Here is a 13730-nt window from a genome sequence, read left to right as displayed (position 1 = left end):
TACATGTGACCAGACATTCAGTTGTCGGCGACAGGGACACGGCCAACCAGATGTGTTCCGATCTGGCGATCTCACAGACCGCAACCATGCTGTTCGTGAACGTTACAATAAGGACTGTAACGCAGACGAATTCTAATAGCACACCAATATTTTTAACTAAAGGCTATGGCTACACATTAATTACATACTTGATTAACTCTACATTTTCTTTATGTGTATATAAATGTTATAATACATAAGGGGTAAATTAAAGCCACGACATTATAATATATTGGGTTTAATTAATATTTACATCAAAACTATAAAACAATATCTGAGTAAAGAAGTAAAAAAGTAATGATACTTTTGAAAAATTACTTGTAACCGACAACTATGATCAAATAGATTTTAAAATTTGGAACTTACCCGAATATGTACAACAGACGCCCTTTATTTTGGCAATAATATAGTTTAGCACATAAACAGACTTTAATGCATTATAACATTCATTAAAGTGAACATGGTACCTACTCGTTTATTCCTTTGAGGAATAATCAAAATTAGCTTTAAAGCTCTATATTGATCGAAATATATGATTTTAATATAACATTACTCGCTAGACGTAGAATTTCTATAGCACACAACGTGTGTTCCATTTATTGCTTTGAACAAGGCAGCCTCAAAAATCAATGGCACAACTCATTGCATTACATTTTTACCGTAAATATTGTTGTAATAAAATAATCTACAATGCACTCGTAGAGACTGCTTCATATAAAGCAGTAAGATTTAAAAATCACATAAAACATTAATTTGACGAGATATAACATGGCATTTAGGAACATAATTTAAAGTAACGAAACTACGAATCGAATTATTACTTACTAAACTAACAAAATATTGTCTATTGTTGTTATAGACACAAACTGTAAAAAATACTATAAAATAAATGACTTGCTCTGTGACTTGGTACCTGTGAAACGAGTTACAAGATATCACCGTCTTTGTCTTAGCCACGGGTAGAGTGTTTTACCATCTCACTCAAAAGATATTTTATCTCTTTTTAAGTGCGCCAAGTTATAAATACTGTAATTCGATTATTTAAAAGGTCGTCTTTTTTGATAATATGGAATGTAGAGTTTATAAAAGATTTGGAATGAGAGTAATTTAGCACATTTAAAAATCTTTTTGGTGATTGAGGCTGAGTCTTTCGCCGTAGAGTGTGAATATCCGTCTGAGGCGCGGGGAGAGGTCGCGCACGCGCGGGGCAGGCGGCGCGCGCGCTCGCTGCGGTCAGCGCGCGTGGTTGTGCACGCCCGACACCGCGATCACCTCGTTGTTGTAGGTCCTCAGTATCGCGGGGCACTGGAACTTGTTCCTCGCCGCGCAGTACCACAGCACCTTCGGCTGGTTCCTGTACGCGTTATGAGGACGGAACACGTAACCGTTTAGCGACAGTTTTGGATACCCCGTGCTCGTGTGTATTACCTTCACTGGAATATAGTAATACCTATGGTTAGTTTATTCAACAACCGTTATCTTGCAGCACACTATTGAAAAGTTTCAGTATTACCTTCGTAACGGCTGACGCGTAAGATTATGAAATAAATTAAACTTCTTTTTTATAATCTTTATCTAAAACCATAAATACTTAAAATGATCGCGTTGCGGTGGATAAAAGTAATAACATATTTCAACCGACATAACTTAAAAAATTAACTTAACAACAGCACTAGATGTGCAAGTACAAATCCTACAACTACAAGAGAGCAGAGCTACTATAATATCTCCAACGTCCGTACAACACCAACGTCAAATGGTGTAATTATAATGATCGTGTCTGCAGAAATGTCGGCTCTGTGAGAAGACGATGTGTTTGCCGAGCGTGTGCAGGCGGGCGCCGCAGTCGCGCGCGCACAGCCAGCGCCGCTTGCTCTTGTAGCAGCCGTCCAGCTTGTACCAGTACCCGCCGAGCTTCAGCAACTGCCCCTCCGGCTCCTCCGCGGTCGTCGAAGGGAGAGATACTGCCCAAGAATGTGTACACAAGTTTCAGACTCAAATTTTATGTTACCAAAAGGTTGTATTGATTTTACAATCATAGCTCGACTCGGCAACATTACTCCAAATGTTAGCTACCGATACGCGCACCTACGCTTCTCTAGTGAACCACATACGTAGGCACCACTCACCATTAGTATTAAATGGATTAATGCCTCTAGTAACTTCAATGTATTACGCTTCTACGATAAGAATTGGCGTGCTATGTTAGCATAACATAAATTAAATTTAAAAATGTAGTTATAGTACTTGATCATTTAAAAAATTTAAGTGATAATAATAGGAAATTAAGACGGTTTGTCTCAGGGTTGGGAAAAGTCACGGATTCTTCAATAAAATAGTCATAAATAGGTAGGTATACGTGTTTTATAAATATTAATATAAATATAAATTAAATATTATTACAATAAATAACTTAGACAACAAATAAATGTATAGTTGGTACAATAATACTCAATATTCAACAAAAATATAATAACTAATGCTAAACAATTCAAAAACTTTGGCTTAAGAAATAAGATCTCCGGAAGGTACTGAGTATTCATAAATTCCAGTCGAGTATTTAAATAATAACAAATTCTTACCTATATCCCGTAGATACAATATACGAACGATTCTACGGAAACCGGTTACAGTGCCCTACGTCCCGCTCCCGCCCTACTGTACATACCTACAATAATATATGGTCGTATAAGTTTCTAATATAAAAACTATGCTCGTATTCTGTTCATAAGCTGGTATATTAACTCCTACGTCTGGTCTACCTCTACCGCTAGATACAAATCATAAATATTGGAGTATTTCATAACATGGTCTATCAGTCGTGCCGCACACTACATCGCGGTCAATAAATAGATTTTTTTATAAAAAAAACATCAACAAGACGGCTACGCTATAGTTAAAGCTATACAGTTTGTATACATAATTTCTAAATATTTTTGGTAAGAGAATATTGCACATTCACGTTATACAATGTATTTATATCGTGTAGTCTTCTAATAAATAGCCACTAAGGCATAACAAGGCGACAAAGCCTCTACAGCCACCTGTGTTATCGATTCCAATAGTTTTCAAATATAGTCAAGTATAAACACGCTCAAAAATCTATGTCAACGTTTAGTTTGATATCACACAGCCCCGGAGGGTTCCTCGTACTCACTATGTTTAATGGAAGATTAATGAAAGTCGAGAACGACGCGCGACGTGCCCTCCTACATTACAAGTTTCACGGAACTCCCTAACTTTCAGAGCGAAATTATTGCAAGAGTGATAACCACCCACTCTACTTCTAGTAATTCGTACCGAATCTCTCGGCGAAATATAACCGTTTTACAAAACTAAACACTTACAATAATACAACAAAAAATATACTTTAGTATACACGGTTCAGGGAATTGCTTACATTGACCTTTGGCAAACTACATAAAAATAATAAGGCTTTATATTTTACAAAGAGCAAAACTGCTTTAAGGCTTACTTAAATACTTTATATTATAGCCTGAAAGCTAATTTTGTTCTTTTGCACGGTAAGGATTGATTAGTGCATTCCACATGTCCCGTGGGGGCTAGTGTTGCAGTAGGTGTGGTGCGACGCTCCTCGTGCTAGTGGCGCGCGTCCAGCAGGCCGCGCACGAGGAGGTCGCGCCAGGCCTAGAGCAGCAGCGCGGCGTGCGGCGCGGCCGGCGCCAGCCCCGCGCCCGCCGCCGCGCCCGCCGCGCCGCCCGCTGCGGCACCCGCTACTATCTTGTACTTGCCCATGGGGTCCACTTGGAAACGCCTCGATTCATGCTTAGCAGGATTGTACGTAGCCGGGTGGTTGTGCGAGCCGCGGAAGTACACCAATCGTCCGTCTCTCAAACATAAGGCCACTTGGCACCGCTCGGCTTTCTGGTAGGAGCGCGCGCACCGCCAGGTGACGCGGCGAGGGTGCGAGCCTCCGTCCTCGTAGAATATGTGTCCGTCCGCCACCAGGTGCAGGCCGCCGCGGGCCGAGCGGATGTAGAACCAGCCTGAAACGACGCCACAGTTAGACCTTGTTACGTCGCACTGCTCGTAACCCTTTGTACATTTCCAAACATGTTGTACAGATAAGAACTAAAATAAATAATTATTTGCTTAAAAGTTTATTAATACCTTAAGTCAGTGGATGTTTTAATCCGAGGCCCACACTGCTTGTATTCCTGTATTTCTAGTTGACGTTCTTTTATTCAGAATCAAGATGGCCGAGCCTGAACAATGATAGACATTTCTAGATGGTTGATTGTATTCTATTGTTTACTCAAAAAAATACTAAATAAGGACGGTAATATTGATTATCGAAGTAGTTCGTGATTACAATTTCTTTGGTGAAAACAACATTTATTTTTGTTAGTAGTAAGTAGAGTTATTAATATAGAGCTCTTTCAAATGTTAAACATGATGATATTAATAACAATGTGACGTCTATTTTTATAAAAATGTTTTTTAGGTTTAACTAGTTCAACGAATATAATGGCAAGGGGAACCAAATAAAAGTCGAATATTACTTTCAGCGCAATATAATCATTTCTTTGTACCTAAACACAAGAGACGTATCTCCGTACTACCAGCTACACAGCGTAAACATTCTCTGACCGACAACTGCCGCTTATAGCTACCGTAATTCCATAATACTTTCACGACTAAACGTAATAATACCAATAAAATATCTTATCACAATAAAAATAATACTTTAAAATAATACTTCAAGGTTAACATAATATATTCGTATACATTCGTATGCTACTTAAAATAAGTGGTGTGGTTAACTTAACAATCAAGCTAATTCAACTGTTGTGACAACAACTCCCGTAAGTACAACCGACGGTTAAACAAACGCTCAATTAAGTACTAAAATATAAAAAAGTGTAAAATAAAAAACTTGTAAAAATAAAATAATCTAAAAATAATTTCTCACTAAAGAACAAACTTACAACTACAACGTATACATGAGTATTATTATTTAGTCAATTGTTTGATAAATGCAGTTCCTACTTTAACAAGTTGTTACACATTACTTTCCTAATCGTATACATGACATGACTTCGCGTCTCCCCTCTAAGACCTAAGCGTACTCTGACAACATAACCAGACATTCATATAGTCGCAACCGAAACCAACCCTTCGGAGCGCGCGCCGAGTCGCGGCGCGAGCTCCGATACCAACAACCGTAAATTTTATGTAAGTACAAATTTACGAATAAAATTGTAAAAATATAAATGTTAAAAATAATGTATAAAAATACTTAGGATATCATAAGAGAACTATCACTTTGTACAGTAAACTACAACTAGACCGTCTGGTTCGGAAGAGCGGACTGAGACAATAGGCTTCCAGAAAGCATGAGAACAATCGAAAATAACGTTCTCCATACTTTACACAACATTATATTTTAAAGCATTTATTGATTTTCCGTAAAGGGCTACTACGACATTACCGTAGTTGACAAAAACTAAAGCGAAATAAGTCTCAAATCATCTAAAACACAGACGGTCTTCACTAGAACTTACAAAATAGTCGTATACTTTACACAGCGCAAAAATATCTACTAATAAAAGGATCTACTGAATACAGTATATAGGTTATACATAATAATAATCTCTTTGGAGAACAAGATTAAAGAGTATCTAAATGCGCAAACTATAGTTTGCAAAATCTTAGTTTCGTATACATAATGTAATAGACAAAAGGCGTATACAATGTTAAGTCTGGACCACCGGCGGAAAGGCACAAGAGCAATTTGACTTTCCCTACGAAAGAGTACATAATTCCATCTTAATGACATTCAATACTTCAAACAACTGATCAGATTATTATCGTTAGTTCCGTCCGTAATCTTAAGCTAAGTTCCGTCCATTGGAATCTAGCGTTGAGATCAAGATCTGTGCCATAGCCAACCTCGTTTAGTTCGCCGGTGGTCGTTTCGATGACAGACAAATTGACTTTACTTCATCTGCCGATGGTGTGTTCTCGCTCAGAACATGGGCGTGAGCGGCGTGGCCCGCACGCCGCACGTGTGCGCGCTGTTCATCTGCACGACGCGCAAGCCGAACGTGTGCACGGCGGCGCGGCAGCGCGGGTTGCGCGAGCACCGCCACCACACCTTGCCGCTCGCCGCGCGCCCGTTGAAGCAGAACCGGTGTGCGCCCACCTCGATGGCCGGCTTGCCGCGCTTGCTCAAGCAGTAGCGGAATTGCCCGGGAAAGCACGGAAATGGAAATGGCAACCCTAACGTAGGCGGCGCCTCCGGGGCTGGTGTCCCTGCAACTAATAACCTGGCCGTTAATATCTGCTCGGTGAATATTCCACTGACAAATTGCAAACTACTTTGTTTATTTTATTTAGAAACAAGATAGGGCCTTAAAAATACCAGTCAAATAAGATAACCTTGTGAAGCACCCAGTAAATTTAATATACAATTTCAACAACAAACTTTATTTAATTAAAAAAAAAAAATAACATTGGTCGTTTTACTCTTAACAGAATTTGACAATTACAGACTAACATTCTGTTTTACATTTCAGTCCTTGTATGCTGCAGACGAACTCAGTTTTTAAAGTTTTTAACATAAGTTCCACACTAATTAATCGACTAGAATAATGGTATATTGACAACAGTTGTAATTGAACGACTCTATATTTAACATTAGATACGCTTTACGCGTTTCCGTTTCTTGGTGTTGGTATGAACATGTTGATGGCCCATGGCAATGATGCTGTTGTTGTAAGTGATAGCGTAACACTTGCAGCCCTGGTCAGACTTGATGCAGAGCCAGGAGGTGCGACCTGAAAACACTTTCCCGTTCCTCCTGAACCGCGCGCCGTCCAACACGAGCACAGGATTCCCGTATCGAGACACACTCCACTGGGCTAAAAACATAAAGCCCCTACTCAAAAGGTTCTCATACAAATTTCCGTGAACCCTCGCTACAGTAAAACAACCAAAGATAGAAAAATATTTTATTTTAATTAACACCGCAATGTCAACATACTTAGCATAAACACGTGTCTTAATTATATGTATGAGTATAAATTTTCTTTTTATAACGTTACACAGCAGTTCAGAGTATCACATGAGATCCTATTATCCTCAATGATTCCTTGAAACTAATTTGATACAAAAAACTGGTTATTTAAAATATATATGAGATAATGAGCTCGTAATAGCTTTTACCGGCCGGCTTTGTTACCAGTCAAATTAAGATTACCGATAAAGATAGATACATATACCTATAATACGTAAAAAACCTTACACATTTTTTTAAGTCTAGCTTTTTAGATGGGTCTTATACTATTACCATAAATCACAACTTTAGGAAATCCAAATTTAAACCACAAAATAAATAATCGATAAAAATACAGAAAATAATAATCGAAATGTACTTCCATCTTTAGCTATTCTTATGCTACTAAAACAAATTAAATCTAGAAATCTCAATTAGCTACGGCTGAAAATACACCACATAAACATTAATGCTAAAACAGTGACTTGTATATACTATAATTTTGATTTATTTATTAATACAAAACACATATAGCTTGATTTGTATAATGCCACACATATGTATAATATAACCACATATTATATGTCTAATTGTATCATATAATTTACAAATAAGATTTTTTGACCCACGTCTTTTTTACTTGGGAGTCCTGAATATTTTTATTTTATGCAGTTAGCAATCTAACAGTAAAACTATTTAATTTGAATTAGCCCTTTTAAAAATTGCGAACACAATAAATGGCCGAAAGCCTACAATTATTTTATGTTTACCTAACTTAACACAGTGAACAGGTACACAGACGCTAAAAATTGATTTATTTGTGTTGATGATAAGCATATTTTTCTAGAAGAGATCACCATCGACAACGACTCAGTGAATGTGGAATATGGGGACGCAGAACTTACAAAATACAATAAGACCTCACAACACAAAACAACTTATTTCTAACAGGAATGCATTTCAAAAATTGTATTTTATATCACGAATACTACTACGTCATGGTTTATCACAGCCTCCGAAGCCACTGGGGTGAACAATATGGTTTAAAAGTAAATGTACACCCTCATCTGAGTTAAGGGGAAACGCTCATACCATTAAGTCGACAAATGATTCTGACTCTTCCCTCGTGTGATGTCCTATGTAATACTCTACAAAAGGTATATCTGTGGATATTCTTTATTAGTCGCAAGCATGTAGATCAGGACTAACTTTACTCAGCATAGGACTAGGCCAGTCTTTCAATTTACTTTGGACGAGACCGGTAGCATTGAAGTTATCAGGAGTGAAGTTAGGTTCGTGCGTGTGGTGGCCTTTGACGCGGACGAAACGGCCTTCCATTGTCGTCTGGACTCTACAGAGGCAGCCTTTGGAGTCCTTGTCGCGACATGCCCAGTTTAGTTTGTCCCGGTATTGGTTGTTCACCCAAAACTTATTGTTCTGGAATATCAGAACCATTTTACCAGCTCTTGACGGTAAGAAGAAGGCCTCTGCGAAAACAAACAAAACATTATGATGTAAACTATACCGGTTAACATTACCAATTCCAGAACCTTTCAACCATCGGAAATTTGAAGACCATAAAACTAACAATCAATTCCCTTTAGATTTTTATTACTTAAGGTTTACTCCAGATGGTGTTAAAATGATATACAAAACTAAAAAATCACATCAGAAAATATTTAAGGCAAAAGAAGTTTGATCATACAAAATATATTTGAATAACATTACAAATCAAAGAGTCATCATTTTTTTTGTAGTTTTACTATAAAATTTGGGTTTGACATGGTTGTGCGTGTTATCATATCTGATAACTTCTCCACGTTTGTTGGTGCGGGCGGAGGCTTTGCAGCCTAAGGCCTTGCGTCGAGAGCAGACCCAGTAAGTAGGCGGCGACTCGGTGAAGGAGAATCCGTCCAGAACCAAGTTCTTCTTACCCCTCCCCGTCGGTATGTAAGCCGCCGTTATCTTCCCTATAATAATAACACCGACTTTACACATTTCCAAGCAAAATAAAAATTTGACATAAAAAAATTGAAGATAAACACCAAGTAATTTGACGGGTTTCAGATCGGAACTCGTTTATTCAAATATACACTAACTATGATCAAAACTAGTACTATCTCAATACCATAAAAAATACTGTTATACTACATTCAGTAGTTCTACTATTGAATTGCTAAAGCACACTATATGATATTTTCACGATTTATAAGAGAAATTACGACTAAAGAAATGTATAAAAGATGCTAGAAGCGCATGTTAGATCTATTCATGGTCATGTTTATCATAGAAGAGCACGACGTCCCTGTCTATGGTGTAGATGTTGGCGGGGCACTTGCCGCCGGCGTGGGAGCACTTCCACCTGGTCTTGCCGTTGGGGAACTCTCGCTCCTTCACGAAGGTGTACTTCCCCGTGGAGATGACAGGCCCCTCGCGACGGGACGACTTCCCGAACTTAAACTGCGACATCTCCCTTTTGTGACCTGACAAACGGCTAGCCACTTTATTTACATAAATTACGTATTAATTCAATTATGGTTCAATTAACCTCAAAATTTAGTTAAAAGCCGGTGGTACATAGCAATATTTTGACGTGATGAAATATAAATACGTGTTTATCAGAGCAGTTAGTGACAGCTATCAATTCATATTCCATTTCAGATGAAAGTAAACAAGTGTGATGTATAAATATAAACTTTAATTATTTAAATCTTAAGGAGTAATACTCTCAATAACTGTAACGATGTCTTTCAAATCGATATTTATAAACGTAATATCAAAATTACAGTAACTACTTAAAATATAAAAGCACAGCAAATTTTTTATAGGGAATGTTCAGTACATCAATTATTACAATATTGTAATTGACAATGGTCCCATTGTGTCACACAAGGCACTTTATACTAAATTTAGAAAAACGTACGCCAAATATCAACATGTAATAAATACTTGAGTTTATAACCTTATAATAAGTACATAACATTTTTAATTAATATAAAAATTAATTCTAACATATCGTATCTTATCACAAGTTGGCATTGACAGTGCATTCGAAATACCTAATTTAATGTCTTTCAATCTATAAAGAGAATTCCGTAACAAACTACTTGATAAATCATTACTCATTAGCGTGATTGTTTCTTTATTCACTGATATGCATCTAAATGTATTTAAAGGGTTTTGGAATATAATGCACAATATACTGCAATACCTAATCCATTAAAATATTAACATTATTCAGTACATTTCTTTAAATTGTATAAAAATATGAATCAACTCTAGCAAAGCACCAAAATCCAAGAGATCGAACGCCCGATCGCAATCATGGAATCTTCGAACGCGCCCGCGTTCAGAGAAGTAAATAGTAGCCGATAATTTTGCCATTTATCTTACTTAACATTCTAGGTACCTAATATTACGATAAAATTATTGTCTAAATTGCTGGAATAAACTTATATTAGTATAAATTCAGAGCGATAACAATTGGAATAGTGTTGCATTGAGCGGAGGTCATTCGATTTCTGGCGACTGCAAGGCGAGCGCCTCGAGCGTGGTGGCGGAGGCGGAGGCGGAGCGGTCGAGCGCGTGCGGCTTGTGCGCGGCGCCGGGCGCGGCGCGACGCGGCGGCAGGCACAGCGCGCGCGGCGGGTGGTTGTGCATGCCCTTCACCGCCACCACGTTCGAGCCCAGCATGTGGATCCGCGCCTTGCAGTTCGTCTTCTTCGAAGTGCAGCGCCAGATAACCTTGTCCCGCAACTTGGACTCCTCGCAAAAAGGAAACGTGTTCACCATCATGATGACTTTGCCGCGCCGCGACTTCAGAAACTTAATACCTGTGGGAGAAGCACACGTCATGTAACTGAAGATATACCAACAACGATATGACCGACCGTAACCAAGTAAACCGTAACCGATACACAGGAAAGGAAAGTCAAGGGTGAAATAAAACTAGCGGTTATTTATAAGTACAATTTAATATGATGTCACAAAAACATACCCCGTACATTAACTAAAAAACCTATGATATAATGGTATAAGTATAAAATTACACTATTAATTATATAAGACTTGTATATGAGTAGTTAACATTTTAGAGTTTATATTTGAGGTAGATTTTAAGAGCAGAATGTTTGATGTGCGGTATAAGACGAACCCGTGGCGGTAGGGTCAACAATCAACACACGGTTATCATGCACTACCTACGAGATTCATAATATTAACAACATGAGCAAACATAGAAACAGCACTTGACTCCATCGTCGAAACATACAAACATCGAAAAATTTCGCAAAACTTGAGGAGGACACAATCTACGCGAAGTAAATATTGCACACGAGGCAAATTAACAATATTCACAGGCGGAAACATGTAACTCTCCTTCGTATAGCCGTTATACATACATATAAACTCATAACTCGTATCTTATATAATTGACGTATATTGTCATTGCTCTAAAATATATTATACATATTAAACTTACAATTATTAGATTTATAATTACAATTACCTATTAACTATCGCCACGGTTTCATAATAACGTATATCGCCCATAATTTTTGGCTTAGTGACAGTAATCAGGTACAATAGAGCGTGCCAAACGATGTACACAGCGCGGGTGCGGGGCCGCCGCGCGGTGCAGCCCGCTTCAGCCCGCTTCAGCCGAGCGAGCCGACTCACTCCTCCCACATACCTCGCCAGCGCGCTTTTGCCGGTACCACTTGACTGAAGCTCTTCACAGGCATCCTTTATAATACAATCGTTGTTCACAATTTGACACGTTCTATAATAACACTTATATAAAGTTGTCAATATTAAGTAAAACCACACACATTAAGACCCCCATAGAACTAAGTCATCTAAATAACAATTAAAATTAGTAAAAATTTGTACTTAAATCAGAGTCATACATACAAAGCGGATCATTGTTCTCATCTACACATTTTTTTTTTAGTATTCTTTCGACAAGCAACGAAGTAGTTACAAAACAATTCATAAAATATATTCAGATAAGTCTCAAAAGAGCCTATTTAATTTTAATTAATTTAAAGTCGTCAACAGCGAACGATCGTCTAAATTAAGTAAAGAGGTAGTTGAGTTTCGATAATAACTAGAGGTAGTGGGCGCCCCGGACCCTGCGCGGCGAGCCGCCCCGGCGCGCCCGGCCTAGCCTAACGCTAACCTAAGTGCTTATGCTACGACACCTTACTCGAGTAAAGCTTCTGAGTATTCATTCTTGTATAAAATTGTATAATTTAAAATTTAAACTAATATGTAAACCCGTATAAAAGTGAAGAGGTAGATGATTGAGCTTAAGTACGTTTTAAATCAATCCTAAAGAGCAAACGCTGATTGCTCAAGACTTAATCCTTGTCGAATAACTACTGTAAATTCTTAAAGATTAAAGAGGCGGCGACATCTACATGTCAAGTAGCAATAAGTATCTGAAAAGTGTAAATTTTATAATTCTCAAAATAAATTAAGTAATTCTAAGTACAGTCCAGGGGACGTCATATTGCTTAATTTCGAACGAGTTTCTCTAAATCAGTCACCGACGCGTTGTCGGCGTCGCGGCGGGCGCGTCGCCGACCTTACCATAACACTCGTGTCGACAGCTGACCGGGCTGCGTTCGCAAAGCGCACCGACCTGACATGACCAGCAGTGCCACGTTTCCTGGATGATACTACATACTGCACGGGTCATAAACAATTAATCAAACGCTAAAAGCGGCCGTGTTCCGGATAATAACCTCTTGTCCTTAACCTGACACCAATACGAGCTGACACCGTTATACATTCAGAAGTTCTTACATATATAACTTGCTTACTAGCCCTATTCGATTCGATAAATAGCCCACACCTATACGGATAACTTTGATAGATCTCGACGAGACCGCTTAACCTACTACGACCGACGATGTTTACTCGTATTACTGGTAGTCTGGTTCCCGTCACTGGTCGTCGTAACATCCAATACACCTACTTATATGTTGACATACATTCACATTACCGATATTCATTAACCAACAATAGCCATCGCTGAATCCTAATAAACGACACCTTATCCCCTCATAACTTATCTAATCACATTTAAATCTACATCCATTATGCTAATTTCGCCAAAAGGCTGTTAGAATACATCGAATAATCGATTATTTCATTGTCAAAATCGCTTATAAAATAAATCGTGAACTCGTGTTAAAATCTTGTGTGTGTTCGGATCGTTAGCTTAGTCCTCCTCCTTGCAGAGGGTGTCGACGAGCAGCGGCTTGGCGGTGTTGGTGTGCGGCGCGGGCGGCGGCAGCGCGTTGGGCGAGACCTGCGCGGGCGGGCCGGCGGGCGCGGCGGCGGCGCCGGCGGAGGCGTTGGCGGTGGCCGTGGCGTGCGCCGTGGCGGCGTACAGCGCCAGCGCGTGCTGCAGCTGCAGCAGCTGGTGGTGCGGGTCCAGCGGCGCGGGCGCGCGGTGCCCGCTCTGGTGCGGCGTGCGCACCACGTAGCGCCCGTCCGCGAAGCGCCGCACGTTCGGCGGCGCGTGGTTGTGCGCGTAACGCGAGCGCACGATGCGCTCGTGACCCTCGGGGCCCTCGGTGTTCACGTCGGCCAGGCACCGCGACGTCAGACGGGACGAACAATACCATTGCTTCCTTCCATGTGCCAAGTTGTTCTTCAAGCGGAA

The 13730-nt window shown here is 39.4% G+C and overlaps 1 protein-coding gene and 1 long non-coding RNA gene across 9 annotated transcripts in view; one reads left to right on the top strand and one right to left on the bottom strand.

The window, feature by feature from the left end:
- LOC113508048 (protein tramtrack, beta isoform-like) overlaps nucleotides 1-13730 on the bottom strand; it is a 139256-nt gene that overhangs the window by 114191 nt on the left and 11335 nt on the right. For 2 of the 8 annotated variants that reach the window (XM_026891007.1, XM_026891005.1), the window contains exon 5: nucleotides 3792-4046. The exons of 4 other annotated variants lie outside the window; for them this stretch is intronic. In XM_026891007.1, coding sequence (XP_026746808.1) covers nucleotides 3792-4046 — 255 coding nt within the window. Of the gene's footprint in view, nucleotides 1-735; nucleotides 1473-1823; nucleotides 2004-3791; nucleotides 4047-9737; nucleotides 10891-13730 lie in introns of those variants that run through there. 2 more of the 8 variants (XM_026891014.1, XM_026891013.1) reach the window with 2 other exon arrangements.
- On the top strand, nucleotides 4272-4707 carry LOC113508049. The gene is made up of 2 exons (XR_003401975.1): nucleotides 4272-4410; nucleotides 4505-4707. It is a non-coding gene; the product is annotated as an uncharacterized LOC113508049 (long non-coding RNA).

The sequence above is a fragment of the Trichoplusia ni genome, unplaced genomic scaffold (genome assembly GCF_003590095.1).
Source record: "Trichoplusia ni isolate ovarian cell line Hi5 unplaced genomic scaffold, tn1 tig00003702, whole genome shotgun sequence".
Taxonomy (NCBI): Eukaryota; Metazoa; Arthropoda; class Insecta; order Lepidoptera; family Noctuidae; genus Trichoplusia; species Trichoplusia ni.
The sequence above is the reverse complement of the archived record's forward strand: the minus strand, read 5'-3'. Positions and strand labels throughout refer to the sequence as shown.